Below are 23,008 nucleotides of genomic sequence, written 5' to 3' on the forward strand. Positions count from 1 at the left end.
TGGGCTCGCTTTTTGACAATATCCCCGACTTTTCCCGGTAATTAAAATTTCCCTGACAATTCCCGGTTTTCCCAGTTCTCCCGGTCGCTAGACACCCTGTTTGAAGTAATTACAACCCTGGCAGTGACCACCACAAACAACCAGTCTTCAAATCCACTTATGGGTGTTGTTCAACCGACCACCCACACAGCGCTCACTACTCCTCCATTTTCCGAGGAGACATAATGCGCTTATTTGACCTTTACCTTCCCTGTGTTTTGTGCACCACCCTCTTCTGGTACCGTACAACCCCAAAGATAAACTAAAAATCAAACACTCCAAGCAAGGAATCGGCTCCCAAAGACTCACCTGCGGAGACACATTGGCCATGTTGGCTGCGCTCATCTGTTGCGCCGCCACCGCCGTCGCGTACTGCATGTGGCTTGGCCTCAGCCCTTGCTGCTGTTGCTGTTGTTGCTGCTGCTGTTGCTGTTGCTGCTGAGAAGCCAGCCTCAGCCTCTGCGCCGTCGCGTAGCCTGGTGGCGCCTGGTAGCCTCCCTGCGGGTGCGGGGGGTGGTGGGCGTACAGCGGGGCCTGCTGAGCAACTGCCGCCGAGGACGACTCGAAGCTCATCAGCTGCTGCTGGATGGCGCTGATGGCCATCTTCTCGTTGAGGTCTGTGGGAGACGGGGCGGCTGCCAGGGTGACCGGAGGCGTGCTGTTGTCCAGGACCTCTTCCAGCAGGCGGAGCAGCACAGTCTCTTCCGAAGCGCCGCTCGCACTCTCTGCGTTGCAGCCCAGCTGGAACTCTTGCTGTAAGCTCCACACCTGCGACAAATTGTGAAAGCAGACTTTATAACCAGTTTATAATGATCTTATCTTAAGAGTACTGTATTTACACGAATGTAGGTCGACCCTTTTTTCAATTTAAAAAAAAGTCTGAAGTGGGGGGTCGACTTATAATCGAACCAAAGCATTCCACCACCGGCAAACAATCGCGATATCATTAACACCCCGGCTTGTTACGAGTTCAGCCGGCTGTACCTCTAGTATTGCACTATTCTGTGTGCTCATTTTAAAAATTAATTATTTTTTTTATTTGCGCGAACGAGTATCATTGATAGCGAATCGCAAATTAACCCGAATATACGGCGGTGAACAGCGCACGGCACGCCTGAGTCCCGGGGGGTGGCGACACTTCTTGTAAGAGCCACTCCGGAGGCCGCTGGAACAGCCTCATGGCACACTCACTCTGCGGCTTCTCTTCGCAGTTTTTCGTACGATTCACGGTAGAAAATCGTTCGATCGAGTGGCGAGATCATGCTGGAGCGCTAACTATGTTTTTTGTTTGTTTTTTGTATTGACACGCGTGATCCGGGCAGTTTAGGCCTTCGGTGCTCGTTTATGGCCATTCTTTACTCAGAAGCAACCAACAACTGCGCTGTTGGACGCAAGTTCGACCCGTCGGAGCGGGTGATGCTTAAGTGGAGTCTGCAGTGGCGCGGGATCTTAAACTGTGACGGCAAACAAAGAGGCTTCTGTAGGCCAAAGGCTGGTTCCGAAGTTGGAAGTCAGGTTTGTAACGTACGCCGCAAAAGTGTGCAATCGGTCCCTACCCGTGACATGCAACGCGATCGCCGAGCAAGCGCGGAAAATGCGGTCGATCCTGTCATTTGCGAAGCGCAAGATTTCGTTGGACGACGCTGACGACGTGCTTCGAGAATGTAGCAGTGATGACGACGAGACTGATATCACCAATGTGGACGAGTCGTAGTTTAGTCCTGGACGGAGTGAGAACAACGGTGAGCAGCTTCAGTTGTCCTCCAGCGTGAACTTCATAGTTTCGATAACGCCTGGCCATATCATGCACCTCGCGTGTGCATGTGCAGCCAAAGCACACCAGAAGGCATCCATCGAGTGTTGGAGGCTCGGCTTTCAAAACAGATACTTTCCCGTTCTCCCGTGTCCGCAGTAAAATGTGCACCTGAAGTTTTTTTTTTTTTTTTTTTTTTTTTGCTGATGTGCAATGTGGGGGGGTTGACTTACAATCGTGTAAATACGGTAGGTACTCGGGACGAAAGAAGATTTGCAACTTCACGTGGCAGACGGAATAAAAGACCCGCTGTTTGCCATTCTTGTCTTCACCTCAAAAAAGGTTTGGCTTTTCGGAGAGCGTTACAAATTTCCACATTTACAAGAAGAATAGACACGCTGGTGTGTGCAAGGAAGATCAGTTATTTGCAATTTAATGGACGCACAATTCATGCATAAAGAGCATCGTGTTTCCTCACCAACAACCAAATATCATAAAAACTAGTTTGTGCAGTGCGTGAACTACGTGTAACACTCGCTCGTACAGCTGCGTCATGCACTTTGTTGCGACCTTCCGACATGATTTGAGGTGCATCGACACAAGGGCATTCAGTTGAGTAAACAAATCAATTAGCTTTGTAATGCCAATGCACCAGTTGCGCAAGACGATTCCAAACTGTGCGGCAACTTCACATAGTTTCGTGCCAACGATCTTCGATGAGAGCGGTGGCGTAGACCACGACTCCACAGATAGAGCAATCAACAATAAACGTTGGATGAGCTCCGGCATCACATTGGCATCAAGTGCAGCAAGTCAAGCACAGCAGCGCTTCCACCCAACTTCATATACAAGGCATGTCCACCAAACGGTGGCCGGCTGCCTTGTTGCCACGGGGCTCTTCGAGAGGCTCGGCAACCTGAGTGCTTCAGTCGTTCTCGCTTGCTTCCAGAAAACAAATCTTCCGCTCAAGAGCAGTAAGCGTGTCCAAGTCGTAAAGTGCAGCACTCTCGGGTGTTAACGTTAATGCAGGCTCCAATGGAACGGGCAATAATCTCGGCGATCCGAGCACATTGTCATCTGCGGCGGCTTGCTTTCAACCGCTCCGTCCTCGTGATTTCCTGAATCGCGAGTGGCGGCCAAAGCTTTCTCGTGTTCGCAACTTCAACCCGGACATCCTCAAAACGATCATTAAAAAGTGTACGGAAAAGTTCACGAAGAAAACTAGAGACCAATGCGGCAGCAAAGCAGGCTTCCAAATGAGAACTAATTTGGGATGAGCGAGCGAGCCAAGTTAACGAGCATGCGACGTGACGTGCCCAGGCCCCCAATAGGAGCTTGTGTTTCATTATTTTGGCTAATACGGGCCCTCGTAGCATTTGTTGCCACAAAATTGTGTAAATTTCGATTGGGCTCACAAATATTTCCCAGTGCCTTTGCTTACCCTCGAACGATCACTGGTATCAGCACCAAAAATAGAGGAGTTGATCTTTCCAACAAGGGTAGCATAGCGAGCATGCAGCAATTCCGAGATAAAAGAATGGTCAACATTGCGACAGTCCATGCATGCGCTGCGCCACTCTGCATTTTCTGCCGTCACTTGCACACTGAGAATAATTGAAAACAAGATAACTATGCCGCGGACACAAATGAAACTTCAAAATCAAACTTCTTAAAAGAAAAACTTGGAATTTTTAGGCCGTAAGCAATAAAATCTGATGCCCACCGATACCTTTCCAAAGTAAAATGCGAAAGGGCGCCGATATTCTGTTTGCGCTAACAGTGTTGCGCGGAGTACATGCCTTGCGTCACCTCCCCAACCACCACCTCATTTGATAATTGCAGTTTCAATTAAAAGTGTATGAAAAATTGCTACAAATGTGTTCGATACGTAAAATGTCCTAGCATCACAAACATTTAGCTATACTCCAAGCTTCCAGACACCAGATGCCTACAATCACGGCAGTCTTCATCGGATGGTTTAACGCATACCCCGTGTACACTTGATAGCTGTTTCTAGAACGAAGAGACAATACCATTAATGGGGCCGATAAACCCGGCGATCTTCCAGAGCCTTCCATACTCTCTAGCCCCTCTCCCTCCGTGCACACAGGTGGTCGAGCCCCTCCTCACCTACCCCTCTGGTCACACAACCTCTCCATCAACCAATCAGCTTTGAGCACCTCCCTCCTCCTCTCCCACCCGTCAACCAATCGGCGTCAAGCCTCACGGCCACGGTTTTATCTGGGCTTCGGAAAATGCCGAACACCTAGCCAAAGAATGTTTCACGTTAAAAACAGTAACTAAACTTACGTCGTCCAGGACCTGAGAGAGAAGCAGGTCGGCCGAACCGGCGCCGCCCCCGCTGCTGACCAGCGTCACGGACGAGGCATTGACTGCATTGACAATGCTTGCGGGTATCCTTGACTCGCCCAGCAGCTCGGAAAGGACCGCGTTGCTGCCCGTCGGTCCGGACGCCGACTGCTGCTGGGACACGGAAAACGTCGACGACGCCAGGTAGTGCTGCTGCTGAGGCTTCCGCGTGGGCTCCGACCCCGTCATCAGGATCTTGCTGAGGAATCCCTGCTGTTGCTGGTGGTGCTGAAGAGGGGACAGCTGCTGGACGGGGCTCGGCTGCTGGTGTACCAAGCCCCCGCCGGCGAACGACCGCTGCTGCTGCTGCTGTTGCAGTGTCATGGTGCCGTCTGCGAAAAGTACAAAAAACCATCTCGTTCGTGAGTGCCTACGGTGGACCTTGGCATGCATTTGGCAGCAGTGTGGCAAGAAGTAAGTGACTTGCTGCATATTTCAAATATAATTTGCTTAAAGGGCAACTCCGCTTTTTTTCCAGTAGTGCAATACTATACAGTTCTCTTCGTTATCATCTACAAAACCCCCATGGCAAATATTACGACGGAATTCCGCCTAGAAGTTCATTAAAATCGCTGTCAAAGTTTGACAAGCATGAATCCGCTGGTTTTGGATGAGACGTGTGGGCCAGACAACACTGCCCGGCTGCATTTCCGCTTCCTCCAAATTCCTTCTCCCGGCACGTCCGCGACGTCATCAAGCATGTACAGCTTCTTTTTTTTTTTTTTTTTCAATTTTGTTTTCTTTCTTGGGGAGAGCACGGGTGGCGCCAGCGCCGTGAGAGACGTGAGTGACGCGCTCGGCCGGCCCGGCGCTCCTCGTTGAGCGCAGCTTGTGTGTTCAGTGCGTATAGGCTCCTTGCACTGACGTCACATTGCATACTTTTGAACACCATGTAAAAGGAGGAGAGGGAAGCTGCTTTTGTAAGACTTTTGAGTGATAGGTTAATCTTCTATAATCTTCTGGGAGGAGAAAAGCTACACCTGTGCTAAACCAGGAGGCACAAAGGAGGATCCTGATATGAGGGGAGCTCCTTCTTCCCCTTGTATATCACGTGGGTGTACATGCTTAGTGATGCCGAATATACGATGTTGTCCGGGTTTGCCACCGTTTTGGTTTCGGTTTGCGATCATGGCTAGAGTAAAATTACACGAAAAATTTTTTATTTTTCGTGAAACAAAGGATTGGGGATTGTTTTTGAGTGCTTCAAAAAGCAAAATCGGCCACTCTCTCAAAATTTTTGAAATTAAGCGGAGTTGCCCTTTAATGTGAACCATACAGAGTTTGGAGGGGAGTAAATTTACTAAAAAGTAAACCTCGTACCATCTCCTGTACAATGAAAGCAATCGTGTAACTAAGCCATACCGCAAACATATCTGTGCCTCGAGTCCAGGGTTCCTATCTGACACACTAACATGTGCAATGCTAAAACCCAAGTCAGTATGTGAAGCTTGGGTAGGTTTGCACCCGGCAAAGATCGTCCCATTATCGTTAAATTTTTGCGGTCTAAAGACAAAGAAGGTATATTGAGCTCTGGGTACAAATTAAAGGGCTCGTCTTTCGCCATCAGGGAAGATTTTTCTTTAACTGTGCGTACCGCAAGAAATAAACTGCTTGAATTCGCGAAAGTAAAACAGGTTCCTTTCAAACTTCGCTTTGACAAGCTAAGAATCGATAACAAGGTTTTTGAATATGACCCCGCTTCTGGTTCTGTCAAGGAATCCAGATAGCAACGCAAGTGCAACTCTAATCCCGCGCGCTGTACAAAGCCTTCTTTTTCTGCAAACACACGACGTGAGGAAAGCCTATCTATATCTTTCACTAACATACGCAGCGTTCTTTCCAAGCGAGACGAACTAAGCGCGTTCATAACTGATAGAAAGACAGATATTCTTGTACTAACCGAAACATGGCTGAAGCCAGAACACAATGATGACGAAGTACTCAATAACAGTTTCAACTTTGAGATTTATCGTCGGGATCGATTAGATAAGAGGGGAGGGGGGGTGTTAATTGCGACAAAGAAAGACCTACGTACTAACAGTGTTCATGTAGATAGTCATCTTGAAATTCTTTGGGTCTCGGTATATTCAAACGTGACGATGTGTCTTCTTGGCGTTTGTTATAGGCCACCCGATTGCGATGGAACGTTTTGTAGTGAACTACAGAAATTGTTATCTGTTTTAAAAGCCGATTTTCCCAACGCCGATATTTTTCTCTTCGGCGACTTCAATTTTCCCAACGTCGATTGGTCTACTCTAAGTTCATCCTCCCAAGAAGCGCAGATGTTTGTCGATCTAACTCTTGATTTCAACCTTGTTCAGATGATAAATGAATCGACACGTGTAAACAATATTCTTGACCTTTGTCTGGTATCAGTCCCTGAGATAGTTAAGTCTGTCTCTGTCATCGACGGGTTTAGTGATCACAAGCTGATTCATATGACTGTATCACTTGCACCTAGTAGGAATATTACTGGTTCCAAATTTATATTGGATTACAATAAGGCGGATTTCGATAAGATTAATGCTGGTCTTTTGGAGTTTTTTTAATCTAATGTTATGGGTTTTTCTTGTCGTACAGTTGGTGACAACTGGAGTCTTTTTAAAAATAAGCTACTCGAACTTACTACTACCTTTGTTCCACGTGTTCGCATTCGTACCAACAGCAATAAACCATGGTATAATAAAACTCTGAACACAATGAGTAACAAAAAGAAAAGACTGTTTAAGGTGGCAAAAAGTTATAATTCTGAAACTGCTTGGTCTAACTATAACGCCTGGGCCAAACTTTATATTAATAGTTTGCGTTTCTTTAAAGACAAATTTTACAGCTGCGACCTCCCAACAATATTAAAGAACAACCCAAAAAAGTTTTGGAAGCTTATTTCCCCTAACGAGCCATCCCGTTCAATACAGTTGACAAGCATCGACGGTAATATTATCCCCGATGCCGAATGCCGCTCGGTTTTTAATAATTTCTTTTCATCAACGTTTACAAACGAGGATATTTTGAACGTACCTTCCGTACCAGAGCTCAATTTTAGGTATATGGAGCCTATTCTGATAACACCATCAGGGATTGTAGACTTGATAGATAAACTTAAAATTTCCACCTCTGCTGGAGTCGACGCAATTAATTCAGATATTAAAAAATACTAAGGAAGTTGCAGGTGAAATATGCTGTCTATTATTCCAACAGTCATTATCCACCGGCTGCATCCCGCATGAGTGGAAAATTGGGAGGGTCGTTCCGATCTTCAAAAGCGGTGATCGTCATTCAGCGGAAAACTACCGTCCCATATCATTAACTAGTGTTGTATGTAAGTTGTTGGAACATATAATATTCTCTCATGTTGCATCACATCTTGAATCTCACAATTTCTTTTATAAATATCAGTATGGTTTCCGAAAAGGCTTCTCGTGTGATAGGCAACTGCTCGAATTCACTCATGACCTTCATGTTAATATGAACACTAACTCTCAAACCGATGCCGTATTTCTTGATTTCTCTAAAGCATTTGATCGCGTACCTCATTGTCGTTTAATATCTAAACTCTCCTCGCTCAATCTTGATTCTCTAACTCTCTCGTGGATTCGAAACTTTCTCTCTCTCCGTTCTCAGTTTACTGTCAATGGAGATTTTCAATCTGACATTTCTAACGTAACTTCGGGAGTCCCTCAAGGCACCGTCTTAGGGCCTCTTCTGTTTCTTATCTATATTAACGACCTTCCTGATTCGCTGTCCTCTAACATACGTTTGTTTGCAGATGACTGTGTGCTATACCGAAAAATTAATCATCCAAATGACCATCTAATCCTTCAGCGAGATCTCGACAATATTCATAATTGGTGTGACAAATGGTTAATGCCCCTAAACACGTCAAAATGCAAATTACTTAATTTTACTCGCAAAAAAACCCTTTCCTCATTCCCCTATTCTCTTGGTAACACGCCTGTTAGCGTTGCTTCTTCTTACAAATATCTGGGACTTCACCTCACTTCTAACCTCTCATGGATCACCCACGTTAACAACGTAATTGCTAATGCTTCTCGAACCCTCGGATACATTAAGCGTAACCTCAAGGCAGCACATCCTCAACTCCGTAAACTAGCCTACGAAACTTACGTTCGCCCAAAACTTGATTATGCTTCACCAATCTGGAACCCCCATCAAGTCTACTTAACCAAACGTATTGAAGCCGTCCAAAATCGAGCGGCACGTTTTATAACATCGAGTTGTTCGTATAACATAAGTGTTTCTACTCTAAAAGATCAGTGTTCTCTCCCTCTACTCGAAAACCGCCGTAAAATTGCTCTTCTGTGCCTCATCCATAAGCTCTACTATCACGATAATAATATACCTTTTCTTGAGCCCCCTAACAGATCTTCCCATCGAACCACTAACAGCAAAAGTTTCAAGCACCTAACCGGTAAAACTAATGCGTTTATTAACTCCGCTGTCCCGCGAGGCATCCGCGATTGGAACGACCTTCCCAACACCATAGTCGACATTAGTGACGCCGGCCTGTTCCGTGAGGCGATTTCTACATTGTTTTCATAGTTGGCTACCTTATTTTTATACTTTATTATATATTTCTTATTTTGTTTTATTCTTTTAATTTTTTTTTTTTTTTTTTTGTCGAGTGCTTACATAGACGATATGTTGGTGATTTTTGACCTCATTTGTTTCTGTGTGGATTTTCCCTGCTATTTTTATAGCGTTTACAAATGTATAATTGATGTGTTTTTTTGTTTGTTTTTTTCGCTTCGTGCGGTGTTCTGTATTTTTGATTTTATATTCCTTGCCCCCCCTTATGTAATGCCCATTGGGCCTTTAAGGGTTGAATAAATGAAATGAAATGAAATGAAAAGTATGTGAAGCTGCTAAACATAAGAAATGCTATAACTTCAAAACATAAATTATGGTGCTCCTCGTGTATTTCGGAAGGTGGCAGTCGCAGGTCCAGGGAAACGCTACGCAACGGCCGCGCGACATCTTTAACGCCCGCCAGCCAACTTTGCAACGATGCTATACTTCATTTCAACACAACTTGTTAGGAGCGAAAGCTATGCCTTGCACGAGGAAATCCAAGCAAGGCACGTGACAGATCTCCCCAAGGGAGAACACAACGTAACAATATGTCACGTGTCTCATCCCAATACCCTGATGCCCCGATTGACTCACAGTGGTCACAGCTTTCGCCGAGTTAAAGAAAAACAAAGCACAGTGCAACGCGAAACCGGCAAAGACAACATACCTTGCTGTCCAAGGCCCAGGAGTGTCCTGATTGGTTTGCTGACTTGCGCCTGCTGCTGCTGAAGCTGCTGCTGCTGCTGTTGTTGCTGCTGCTGCTGCTGGGGCTGCTGGGGCTGCAGAATTCCGCCCGGACCAACCACCCCTCCGGCGGCGCTGGTGGGCGGCGTGTGAATCAGCTTCTTCTCAAGGTTTTTGGGCAGCCGCTCCTGGGGCAGCTGGGAAACTATGGAGTTGGCGATGGACGTGGGCACCGAGGGCACGGGCCGAGGGGTCTGCGCCAGCATCGACGCCAGCATCGGGTTCTGGCCGGCCAGGTGCGCCTGTGGGGTGGGAAGGCCAGAGGGGAGCCCAGACGAGTCAGCACGAGTCCCAGCACGACTTGCAAGGCACACAGGAGTCGGTAGAGTCAGCACTAGATGAGCGAACACGCTGGCACCATCTATTGGGTATCTGTACATTTTCCTATTTCCTTGCGCAATTCTCGTTATTGGCTCGAAAAACTCTCAACAATTTTATCAACAACGACCTTTCCTCGTAAATAGTAGGCACATTTTACCTCTCAAATAATGCTGCAAAACCCTAGCTTCAGTGAAATGCAGTTCCAGGTCCACCTCGTAGACGGTGCCAGGGTGCTCGTACATTCTCTCGTCATAAACAGACACAACTGCACAAACCAGCCTAGAGATGTATCTTTGGCCGGCACGCTTAGCGTCCTATTCCCCCCGTGCACCGAAAGCGGCTCAAAGTGGCAACGAAACACATCACGGGAGCAGGCGTGTTGTGTCGTCGGGATCCTGCGGGTTGTAGGGAGACATTCCAGCAAAAAATGCGAGCGACAACAAGTAATTGCGTCGTCAGAACATTCGGATGGTAGGAGGTTCAATTGCTTGCCGGGGTCTTTAACGTGCATCATGCAGCGGCGATATGCAACCGCACGCCGGTACGACGCCGGTATGACGCCGGGTCGAAACGGACGGGGATGGGATTCGAACCAGGAAACCCCGGGTTCTGCGGCGCGAGCTTTCGCTCCACACATTGAACGCGAGTGTCGCTGTTGTTGCGGTGCCCTCACATGTGGCTGCCGAAGCTTTCGCAGACCGTTAAACTTGAGGGCAACTTGCGCTGGAACAAGCATCTGTTGCATGCACTTCCATCCGCCGTTGCGTCGCCACCAGGTTTGTGGTGGCCAACGGCGCAACACGAGCGCGACGAGGATGCGGCGAGCACACCATGCGGAGACGCGCCCCAGACCGTAAGATAACCACCACATTTCTGATAATATAGATTGGCTCCTGTATAGAAGATTCGGGGAGGAGAAGAATGAGAGTATTCAATCAGTCTGCCCCATTGTTTGTGGCGGAAGGAAAAGGAATCGGGACGAACGTTCATTTGTCGTCACGCCCAGTGACCCAGCCGAAGCTCGCTCGTCGACAACGCTGGTTATGCCATCGTCTGAACTATTGGAACAGTGCACCATGCGTCTCAGTGTCATGGTGCTCGCGTTGCAGCGCTTGCATCGAGCTTCACCACAATGTGTGCAGCGGCATGCATTACACTGCAAAATTTCGCTTACGGCATTAGGTCAACCTACTTTGGCTGTGACTATAGTACTGAACCATGGTTAAAAGCGCTAAAAAAAAGGCGTACACGAGATAGAAGACAAACACGGGCGCTTCTATCTTGTGTACGTCTTTTTTTAGTGCTTTTAACAATGGTTCAATACAGTCAACACCAACTAACCCAACAAGTTCTTTTACTGTGACTATAGATAAACCACTAACTTATAAAAAAAAAAAAAAAAAAAAAGCAGAAAAAAAAAAAATTGCTTTATGTTTGAATAAATATGATACAGTAAAACCTCGTTATAACAAAATGGGATATAACAAACTATTGGATATAACAAAGCAATCATAATTCCCCTTGCTTGCTAATAGTGGGAAGAAATGGACATTGGCTATAACAAACTAATGGTTATAACAAAATAATTACGACCACTCCTTCAAGTTCGTTATAACGAGGTTTTACTGTAATTCACGATACTCCAGTTACCCTAAATAGTTTCAGTTACACTAAGAAAATACTGGCGTCGGAATTAATATTCTGGTATATGTGAAAGTTTCTCGAAACAAATGTGCCGTGTGAAAGTGACCGCAAAAGATGCGCATCTCCAAAAAAGGTTGCGCGCACTCCTCGCTTTTGGAGAGAGATTTTGTCAAATGGGGGTCCGCAGACCCCAAAAAGTCAGCGGACCCTCATTTGAGAACCACTGTTTTAGTAATATAAAAATTTCCGAAATACTTCGAGATCATTTGCCTATCCTTCGACATTCGCAGTTTTTTCCCCTATTCGGCAAGACTAGTAAACTGAGCGAGTTGAATCCAACCACGTTTATCGAGTGGTATTAATAAAGTAGACGGTCCCTTCACACTGTGCATACTTTATATCATTTTAATGCGAAATGCCTAATATTCCCGGTGCAAACGACAAGATTTGGCAAAATTTTCGCAATTCAATACCTCAAAATTTTGCGCATCAAACTCGTCGCATGAACAAGCTGATTGCACGAAATATTGGTTTCGCTAAACCATTGAGCATTGAAAAAGATGCACATGGGAATAAACCTTTACAGTTGAGTTTCAGGTTTGTGTAAATAATTCATGTTAGCAATACACAGTGCCTGCTTGTGTATATGGCCACATTGCGATTCTCAATGGTCCTATCAGCTAGACTTTCTAAGGTTTTCGTGATTAGCAAAAATTGTCTGTCGCCCACTGAGTGGGCGAGGTGGCTGTGCCATTGGCCTGCTGTACGGTGTGTATCTTTAGGGAATCCACAACACTGGCCGACAGCTTACGTATCTGTGCGTGGCAGTGTCTGTGTGGGAAAGCCCGTGTCGACGGGCGTCAGGCCTCTGGGAAGTTAGCCTGTCTCGCGGACAGCAGAAATTTGGATCGCTGACGTGAGAAAAGGATGGCGGGCAACTTGTTGGTGCGGATATGTCAAGGACCTTGTGGCGGCTGAAGTTTGTTGATCTGTTCGTGATACACGGTGGCCAAAAGCTGTTTAGCCCCCAGGGGGATGCAACTATTCCAGATACAGAATAAACCTACAGTGTCCAGCAAGACATTGCACTATAACCTCAACATCCCCTGTATCAAAGCCTTCCGAGTGAAACCTGCTCACAGACTCTACACTTCACGAATACCCAAAGTGTGGTAGTGGCAAGGCCAATCTATCCTTCAGCAAAATCCACTTCTTACTTTCCTTCATGCAGACACTTTAATTAAAAATTAAAACAAAAATGCTATAAAAGAAAGTGGGCATATATTAATATGAAGCTCGCGTGAAGCATAGAGGTGTTCATAGCATGCGATTTCTTTGGCAGCCTTTCACTGTAACAGAACCTTAATATCCATGCAGATTGAGTTGTTTGTACCTTTCTGTAGCATAGAGCACCGTCTGTCACAACCGCCAAGGAACAACTTCATGTTTTATATCTTCACAATAAACAAACAAGGGACCCAGGGGAACCCACCGCGACCCACACACGACACCACAAACATGCTCCTAAAAACCAAAAAAAAAGGAATGTGTGCAAACAAAAAAGGGGAGGGCCAATGTGTTCATTTACCTTAATTTCTTGACTAAATGGCATGCTTGTTGCTCCCTATCCGGACCAACAGGAAAGGGGGGAAAGAAATCAGTCAACACAATCGGGTGTGTGCAACCCATAAGAGTGCACCCAACAGCAACTAAAAATAAAAAAAAGTAAGTGTGCACACCACCACAAACACAGTACAAACACAACACAAAGACAGAAATGAACACTGCCCCCCTTTCCCTCGAGGTAATTCCGGTGTTCTACTGTGATGAGGGAGACGCATAACCTTGAACACGTAGCTACCCCAACAGCGCTCAAACTTAAAAGGGATACTGTTATATAAACCAATAATTGTCCTAATCATCCAATTCCAGAAAGAAATGGGTGGTTAAAGCAAGCCGGCTCTCACGGAACGGTGGAGCCCAAGGCACCTGTGCAGGTTTTTTTTCTCTTCCACCTGGTGCTAGGTTGGGGTAGCTCATTTTGAAGGAAGTACATGCATGCATGTGGGTTCACACACACACTTCGTATGTTCAAAAACTAGACCCGATATTCAAACTACCTCAAGGAAACCTTGGATTAGGAGAACCTTGGGAAAACAAACTTTCAGACCACTTTTCTGAAACACCAGGCTTCGACACCAGCCAAAACCTTCAATGCCTCGTCAACTGAAACGCCGTTAGCAAACCTCTTGTAAGATTACGGTGCCAAGGGGGCAAAGCAGAAGGTGAAGCCACCCCCCCAGAAGTTACAGGAAAGACCAAAACCATCAAGAGAATGCCTGCAAAAGCTTAGTCCAGCGGAGGTGCAGCAGCATTATTTCAACTCGCTTCTAGCAATATACAGGGGGAAAAAAGGGGGGCAACATAATCAATGCACCAATTTTCAAACCAAAAACTTTTTTTTTCTCTTTCATTTCAACTTTAAAGCACGGTTAATCGAGAGAAGCAACTCTAGACTCCTACAGGGGTCATGAAATGATTTGTATCTGCCTGCCTATATGCAGTCTGTAAACATTGTTGCTTTGCAATCTACAAACTAAGTCATTACATAATCCAAAATTATACCTCACACCAAAAATGCTTTTTTTCATTCCTGGTTAGATTACACACTTAAAGAGAGACACTACCAAGAAGAAAAAAAAATTTCTGCAAAAAAGTTGGTTTTGAAAAATGCTGTATTTAGATCCACTAACAGTATTCAAGAAAGTTCCATTATTTTAGGCTGCATAGTTAATTTTTTATAAATTATTTTCGATCCACCCATGCTAAAGAAAAGGTAGGGGTCGGAGCACTTCGAACACATTTTTCTCTGTTCCACTTTTTGGCGGAATTTCACTTTAGGAAAACTATAATTTCAGTACGAAAATATCAAGACTTAATATCTGCGGCTTATATGCCAAAATATTATGGAGCCTGTTACTACAAGCTTAGATTTTGCATCTTCATGTTCCTTTATTATAAAAATTTGCAAAACTTGGTAAATGTTAAAAAAAAAAAAAGATTTTTTTTCATACATTTTTTTTGATAAGGAAAATGCATATTTTCTCAAACTTCTTTTCATAGTAACCGGCAACAGATATTCCAGTATGCATTCCACCAGAAAAATATGCAGTTATAAACTCAATTTCTCAACGACAGATTCATTGAGCAGATTCCAAGCAAGGCTATGCTTTACTTCGTCCTGGGAGTATAGTACTTTATAAAATTGGTTCAGAGGGCTGAAACTGTGCATGCCACCTGCAAATATCATGCTGATTGAGTGATCAGGTCAAGAGTTTGACATTCCCAGGTAGTGTACCCCTAAAAGTGGCACTCAAGCGGATTCTGAGATTGTCTATTTACCGTCATAACTCAGTCTATGAGCTCTAAGCATCCTAAAAAAACCCGAAATTGCATTCGAGGGCAGCCAATTTCCTTACTAAAAATCCAAACAAAGATCGTGCCACACCCCCAGGGTGCACCACCGGATGGGAAGGCAGCAGGGAAGGGCACGCGATAGCCAATCTTAGATGACGGCTTCCCAGTGGGCTAAATTTTCGAATATGTGCATCTTCAAAAAATCAGACCGCCGGGAAGCCGTCACTCGTGATTGGCTGTCGTGTACCCCCCCCCCCCCTACTGCCTTCCCATCCGATGGCACCCCCTAGTGTTCTGCGCCACGGCGGAGAAAGAGAGGCGTGGCATGATCTTTGATAAACTTTTAATAGGGAAATCGGCCACTCTTGAATGTGATTATGGGTTTTTTAGGATGCTTAGTGCCTGTAGATTGAGTTATGACAATAAAAAATGACCGCATCTCCACGTGGTGAATGATGTTGATTGGGGCGAAGCTCTGGTGCTGATGATATTGATTTTGTTCATAGGTAGTGCTGATGTCAGAAAGAGAATGTGTGGTATGAAACATGGTTAAATATGCATTTGAAATTTGACTGCAGCGCCCTCTCGTCTATAAACGTTGAGCCAATGCATGCAAAGTTTAATGCAATTATATACGCATTTGACCGCAGCGCCCTCTCCTGTATAGACGTTGAGCGGCTACATGCAACGTTTCATCCGTGACATCCCCAGCTCTTGAGTTACTACCACATCTCAGAGCCCCCTATTTGTCCCGCAGTCGTGGCCGAGTGGTTAAGGCGATGGACTAGAAATCCATTGGGGTCTCCCCGCACAGGTTCGAATCCTGTCGACTGCGCAAACATCTTTTTCTTTTTTGAAGAGGACAGAGGGGATGGCAATCGATGTGAGCACGGACGCCGGACAAGGCTAGACCCTAAGGAGCTTCGCCCCTGATAGACCATCCGAGAATCCACTTGAATGCCCCTTTAACCCATTCGCTACAAAGGCCGGCGAATCGCTGGGCGTGCAGTCAGGGGCCATATTGCCAAAGCCGGAGATTTGCTGGGCTGCATGAATTTGTGTTTTAAAGAGCCATTCACAGATGGCACGCTATGTAGACTTGACGTAGCGTTGTTAGATACATTGGCAACAGATGGCAAGGGTCGTTCTGTTTGCTGAGTTTGTTTGAGCTTGTTCTTTTGCGTGTCGACTTTCCCGCTCGATCGCTGCTTGCTTGAAGAAGATGGCAGCATCCAGTGTACCGTGTGGCCTTTCTGACGATGAAATTATAGATATCCTCTTTGGCAGTGATGATGACGGACCTCCAGCAAGGATAGAGAGTTTTCGGAGCCTTCTGTCTACGATCGGAGCGATTCCGACAGCAGTTCTGAGTCCAAATCACGACAAGAGCGCACTGGTTGTGCGACACCTAAGCAACCGAGAAGGGAGTGCTTCAAGATCTTTCATAGGAGGAAGAATCTTTGAGGGCCCCTTCTACCCTGTCCACCGTTGCCTGTTTCGTCCTTCTCCCATGGTGGGGAGGATCTTCTTCCTTGCAGAATCTCGAGTCTGGTCGTCGGCCTTTAAGTATGTAAATAAACATGTTTTCTTGTTTTCTGCACTGAGGTTTAAGTAAAAGCTTATGATACAAGCAAAACAGTCACGCCTAGTGTGGCCCTGTTTCAGGGGAAAAACATGCAGTACGGACGGCCTGGCAGCTCGCGATTCAAGCGGTAGCAAATGAGTTAAGATAAAGATCGGCGACACATTTTTTTTTTTTTTGAACATTTGCCCTAAAACACTGAAACTTCAGCCAATTTTAAAGTTTTGGCTCTTCTTTTCAAAACAATTATTAGTTTTAATGCATCTTTTATAGCTTTGTGTTCAGTCAGAAAAAACTACAAAGAAAGGTTTTTTGGCGTAAACACCTAAACACAGTAAATTTTTTTATAAGGAGCATGGTACAAGCTCGTTCTGCTCCCTGTGAAAAGGAGATTGCCAGTATCTAGCCAAAAGTCATGTACTCTTTTTTATTTAAAAAAGAAAAATAAAGAAGTCTTAAAGCCCTCTTTTTAGAAGCCCTTTAGAAGTATGTAAACTTTCCAAAAACATAATTAAAATAATGCAATTTCAAATACATATTGGCCCTCTACATATCCTCAAGATAATACTTTTTTTTTTATTATGATGGAAGATTCTATATTTGCATTTAACCACCTAAGTGCCACTTTCTTTTTTCCTAAAGAAACCTAAAAGTGCCATTTTTTTTTTATTTGGAAGTTTTATTCCTTTAGTATTACACATAAAATTTTAAAACATTATTACGCAAAAATCAGCGGAGGCGAAAAAAAAATTTGACAACTGAAACGAGTGCTGCCATCTATGATTCGCGCCGCAAGAATGCTCGGACAAGCCTAGCTCGTCCGTGGAATTGAGGGCTACCGGAAAAACCAATGGACGAGCCGAGCTCGTCCATGACATTTCTAGACAGAAAGTGGCCGACGAGCTCAGCTCGTCCAAGGCGCTTAAAGGGTTAATAAAAACTCAGTATTTGTGAAGTAAAAAAAAAAAATTTCCAAAAGCCGAATTCAAAGTTTTTGCCCCAGTGCCTTCCGAGATTGAGCCGTCCTGCAACTCGAGCTTCTCTCACCCCTCCGAACATTCCCAACCCGAAGTGTTGTGTTTGCCCACGTCCTGCAAACAAACAAAACCTCTCTCCTCCGTGTGTGCCGCCTAATGTTGTAAGCAGACGACCCTTCACTTTCGAGTTTGAAGTCTTTTTAGGGCCCTTTCAGTGATCTCATATTCTCTGAAAGGGTGCAAGGTCGCAGAGAATGCGCAGTAGACTTTTGTGACCGACGTAAGGAGCCACATCGCCTCAGTTCTGAGTGAAAGGCTGCCCCGACGGAGTCACAACACAAACTATGCTACACAGACACCAAACCCAGTTGTTTTGACTGTTTGAATATTTCCTTTTCGAAGTCTGAGAGGTCTTGGGCACCTCAGAAAGAGAACTTCTTCCAATCCCCTGCCCCACCGATCCTCCTCAGTGCTACATGTGCCTAGTGCCACAGTGCCGCCATGTTTTCTTAAGGAGGGGTAACAAGTCAGGGGGCGACATCACTCCAGACTCCGATTTCCAGTATATGAAAAAGGGCTGTAAAGCGTTTGCGATTGCGTTAAAAAAAACATGTTTTGCGAATGCTCTTATGAAATATTATAGAAATATCGCTTACAAAGCTTCTAAATTTCATAATTGATTACGTTACAAATAAGAAGTGAGGAGGTGAGAAGGGAGAGAGAAAAAGGCCCAAGATAAAAAAGCGCGAGAACAAGCGTGGGGAAATGTTTTTTCGCATTGTGGTATGTTTTGCATGTTTATGACTACAACTTGCATAGTTTCAGACAACAAAAAAAAAAAGATACAACCTTTGGGGTGTAACCATCAGACAAAATACACCTTTCCTAGCATATACCTTTTTTTACTACCAAACTGCCGAAAATACTACAAAATCTCTTCCAATATTTCTTGCCGTAATCATAAAACTGCAAGCCATGGCTCTAACAACGAAAGATTTCATACCGCCAGTCACGACTCATCAATGCTTACAAGTCATTTCAAGACCCCTACAGGTTTCTATCGAGCTTTGAGTTGCCAATGAATAACATGCTAGCAGTAAATATATTTTTTTTTAATTTAATATCAAAAGACCCCAAGGACCTATTACGTCCGCTCAGAGCGGCCAACATTCAGCATATCTCACCTGAATCATCCCGGCGGCTGAAAGGTTGTAGAAGTGCGCGGAATGGGACGAGGTCTTTTGGTAACTGATACGGGTAATCTTTGGAGAAAAGGAACACAGAAAATAAAAAAAAAAGAAACAAAGAGATGGGTCAGGAAAGGGGAGCAGATTTTCCCCCCTAAAAAAGAAAAAATAGAGGACGCTACGCAGAATAGAAAATTGGTGCATTGTGACGCCAGAGAAAGACAGGCAAGCGCTGCGACAAAAAGAGAAGACTTTGCCAGCAAGGCAAGCCCCAAGCACGATTAGAAGTGGTTAGTTTGCAGCCGCCGACCACAGAGAAGTGGCTTCGGATTTTAGACGGACACGAAAGAAGCACGGAGGCTCTGGGAAGAAAACGAGGACCTAAAGCGGACGAATCGAATGACACTCGTAAGAAAGAAAGACACTTCAGCCTCGTGGCGGAACCTACTCCGCCCGCAAGACAATGAAGCCGAGAGAGAGAAGCGGCTACCGGGTTCTGCCGTCTTCACACCAAAAACGTCTCGGAGCCAAGCACGAAAGTCGAACGGACAGCCACATTGTACTTTCCCGAGTGGGACAACAACAGATGCAGATGAAACGCGTAGGGGTAAAAGGGAGGGGAGGGCGGGGTGAAGATGTCAAACGGACACGGCAGGTGCACATGCTCGGCGGACTGGACATGAAGGAAGACAGGCAAGTGGTGCAGGTGGGACAACCGTGGGCACGGAACGGGCAGACGCAAGACGTGCAGTCACAAGAGTCGTCAGGTTCTAAAATTCACGTGCACACTTGACAGTTCACACGAGGCTTCAAAGGTGCGTAACGTAACCGAGACCGCTTAGAAAACTGAGACCTGTCTGTATCTCTTTCATCGACTGGCAATGCTACCGTGCAACAGTGGTCCAAAGAGATGGCAGGTACCACAGACGCGGCCACGTATCTTCTAGGCGGTCTTGGAGACGTGGCTGTGGCACTAGAAACATCTGTCCCAAACCTTGACCTGCCAGAAATGTGACGGAGAAGTTAGCTCTTTACCTTAACTACAGAGCGATCTAAGGAATAGTGCTGCCTGGGCATTACTTTTACGATGAGAAGATCGGTATTTCCCTACCTTACGCATAAAGCAAAGATAGTTTGTTGCAAGTAAGATAAGGTAAGCCAGCCAGAAGCTTTACTCAATTGTAGTAAGCTGCCTTGCCACTATTTTCCACCAATAAATTGCAAGTAGCTGTATTAGAAATGTTTGCTATCCTCCCACTGGCAAACAGGACACTTGCTCAAGGTTTTACAGTATCCCAGCTTCTAGCTGTGGCGGAGTCTAAAGTAAAGGAAAACAATGAAATCCTATTTACTTCATACAAGCTACAGAAAAAGAGAGCTTGCGACTGAACCATGACCCATGTAAGGCAAATTTCGGACTGCAGTCCTAACGAGAGCTTCGAGGTTCTTACCGCTCAATACGAAAGACGAGGGCCACTACCCACGGCAGCCGTCCCGAGAAAGACAACAACCAAAGAAACATAACTAAAGTGCTTACAGTAGGTGTCCTAGGCTGAGAGGCGGCCATGTTGGCTCGCTTGACCTGCTGCTGCAGGAGCTCGGCTGTTGTGGAACCTTGGGGTCCCGAGATGTCAGAGGGCTCCTCGGATGACTTGCGCTTGGCCGGTGCCGAATTGGTCATCTCCCCCAGGTTGCTGGGATCAATGCCGAACTGCTTCAGCAGGCTGTCTCCCGAGGCAGGCGTGGTGTCCATCGAAGCCGAACTGCTGCTTTCGGGCTGAACAGACCAAACAAAACCGTTAAAGAACTCGGTAATGGTCGGTTGGGAACAAATGATTGAAAGAGTTCAAGATCTGTTCAATCAATCACCGAAAATTTGTACGCTACAACAATATGGCAAATAACCAATCTTTTGTTATAGTCATTTACTGTAGAAATTATAATTAGTCAAAATCACTGGCCCTAAATCTCAAGGGACATCTAGCCTAATTAATCTAATAGTATTGTCCCAATTTTGCCTGCATTTATCTTGCGTAAGCATCACACCTTCACATTCACAAGATGCCTTGAAGACAAAACATTTTGCCGATTTCTACCTGGCGACCAGGGAATAACATGAGCACTAAATAGAAAGTTTTCAAGTAATGCCAATGTGGTTTACTGAAGTGCTCATAATGATTTGTGATGCTGGTATGAGTGTTTTGAGTAGCAGTTAAAGGGATGCTGAATTGATATTTAACTTTTCCTTAAAAAGGTCGTAGAAAACTTTGACTGGACCCTACAAAGCCAGAAACGTCATTCATACAACGGTATCTCAAACAAAAGGCTGCATTTCTTGAAAAGAATATCGCGATCGAGCTGGGCCCGCAGCCGGCCTTCGAGATGTGACATACGGGGGGGGGAGTAAGCTTTTCTCCTTGTCTTCAGGCCTTCTCTTTCGCATCCCACGCGCGAACCTGTGAGGACTGACATGCCACGAAGCTCGCAATTCAGCTTTTCACAGTTTTCGCCTTTAAATGTAGTTTTACTGCATTATTATTTGAAATACCATCATGTATGACATGTACATATGTTAGAGTTGCTACTAAGGGATAATCCCACCCCAATTTTCGGTTCAGTATCCGTTTAAAGAGAGCCTTAACTTGGGCAAGGAAAGTTGTTTCGAAATCCGAAGTGACTCCCAGACCAAAGGCCCTTCTCATGCTTTGTATGTGACCCATGTCAAAATTACACCTTAATGCGACCCTCTATTAATTAGCTAAGTGAGTTAAGTTCCCATCGAGAGAACCATTAGCTAATGAGTGCCCGAAATAAGGAGTTCACCTAAAAATGATTTTTGGCATGTAGTTTGTAAAGAGATTAAGCCACTAGATCATGCTACAACTGGGCTTGCCAGGTGTCCCAGCTGTGTCAAGGCTACAGCAACAGGGTATTCATCTCATTGCCAACTACTTTTGTGCCTTTACTTTTCTCTTTGTGAGAGTGTGATTGATGCTTTCTGCTATATTTCGTTTGTTATGTGCGAGTCGAGTGCCTCCACGCAACTGACAGGGTCAAGATAAACACTTAGTACTACAGAACCTTATCTCCTATGCTTCTTAAAGATTGACATGGGGCATTCCTTGAGCCAATGATGACAGTGCAACTTTTTTAGGCTGTTTGCTCTGTCAAGGTTAGAGGCAATGAAAGCTTTATGGTTAAAGAGTGAGCAGACACAGATCACACCAACATCAAGCAGATAAACAAAGGTGTCAAAGCCTGCTTCTTCCCGGGGCATGGCAGCCCATGCATGCCAGCAAACAATTTCGCCCAAGAATAGAAATGCGGTGTGTCCAAACCAAGTTAGTGCGAATGCTTCTAAAACATAGTGGCAAAATAAAAATAATTAGAACAACCATTGAATGTAGGCACAGGGTCCAATATCGTTACAGATAAACACATTCCATAAAAATGGCACAATATTTGTCAATATGAACTGAGAAAGTTTAGCTGCTAGTAAAATGTGTCACTTGCAAGTTTGTGAAACATGCATTACGAAAATGCTTCGAAGGACATACTTCCGGGCTATACAAATCAATAGCAATAATTGTATAAATTAAAAGTACATTTACATATGAAAATGAATTGTCTATAAAGGTCATCTATACAAACCAGTTTGCATCAGTATGTAGATAAATACCATACATATAATGAAAGTATAAAAAGGTAGACCAGTTAAGCATCTAGAAATAGAAACAAAATTCTGGAAAGAAAACTGAAGTGATGGACTAAATTCAAGTGTGCACAAAAAAAAAGAAAGAAAACATTCCAAAAGACTGATTCATGTCACAACACTTCAGACCTTCACATCACTGCATTTGCAAGTAGCAGAAACCATTAAAAACACAACGAAAGCAGCCCAGAGGGATTCCACAAACAATCCCTACTGAGGACCACAGACCTTATCAGCAGTTCGCAAAACACAACTGCATTAGACAGAAAGAAAAAAAAAATAGAAAATAAAGTGCAATGTTTAGAAGCACAATCAATCCTCACAAAATCTCAATAAAAAAACATTCATGCTATGTACCACCATCTGGTATGAACCTCAGGCGTTCGAAACTCTCTGCGCCACATTGAGAAAGGCAGCTTCAATGATGTCCGAAACGTGTATATAAACGTGCAAGGATGCCAATCCAGTATTGTGTCTGACGGCATTTCATGCAGAATTTAAACGAGTGTCACGGCGAATTCTCGGTGCCGCCTCCAAGGTCTGAACGGCGGCACAGATTGCATGTGTAGCTTGGCACGGCAGGCCAAACGGAAACAATCCGAAAGGGCAAAAGAAATGAGTGTCTAACAACGGTGCAGGCAAGAGTGCAAGGCAGGCGGGCTCCAGGGAGGG

General features: G+C 45.0%; 1 protein-coding gene and 1 non-coding gene across 12 annotated transcripts in view; one reads left to right on the plus strand and one right to left on the minus strand.

Annotated features, from left to right (window-relative positions):
- The window catches only part of LOC8028923 (nuclear receptor coactivator 1), a 369,377-nt gene that overhangs the window by 20,186 nt on the left and 326,183 nt on the right, over positions 1 to 23,008 (minus strand). For 5 of the 11 annotated variants that reach the window (XM_042286430.1, XM_042286431.1, XM_042286434.1 and 2 more), the window contains 6 exons: positions 20,162 to 20,401; positions 18,622 to 18,699; positions 13,050 to 13,085; positions 9,420 to 9,738; positions 4,103 to 4,494; positions 349 to 807 (listed from right to left, as the gene is read on the minus strand). In XM_042286430.1, the coding sequence (XP_042142364.1) occupies positions 349 to 807; positions 4,103 to 4,494; positions 9,420 to 9,738; positions 13,050 to 13,085; positions 18,622 to 18,699; positions 20,162 to 20,401 (1,524 nt within the window). The remainder of the gene's footprint in view (positions 1 to 348; positions 808 to 4,102; positions 4,495 to 9,419; positions 9,739 to 13,049; positions 13,086 to 18,621; positions 18,700 to 20,161; positions 20,402 to 23,008) is intronic. The other 6 variants (XM_042286436.1, XM_042286437.1, XM_042286433.1 and 3 more) reach the window with 2 other exon arrangements.
- Positions 15,632 to 15,713, plus strand: Trnas-aga. The gene has a single exon. It is a non-coding gene; the product is annotated as a tRNA-Ser (tRNA).

Source organism: Ixodes scapularis, unplaced genomic scaffold (genome assembly GCF_016920785.2).
Source record: "Ixodes scapularis isolate PalLabHiFi unplaced genomic scaffold, ASM1692078v2 PGA_scaffold7__128_contigs__length_106722199, whole genome shotgun sequence".
In the NCBI taxonomy this organism is placed as follows: domain Eukaryota; kingdom Metazoa; phylum Arthropoda; class Arachnida; order Ixodida; family Ixodidae; genus Ixodes; species Ixodes scapularis.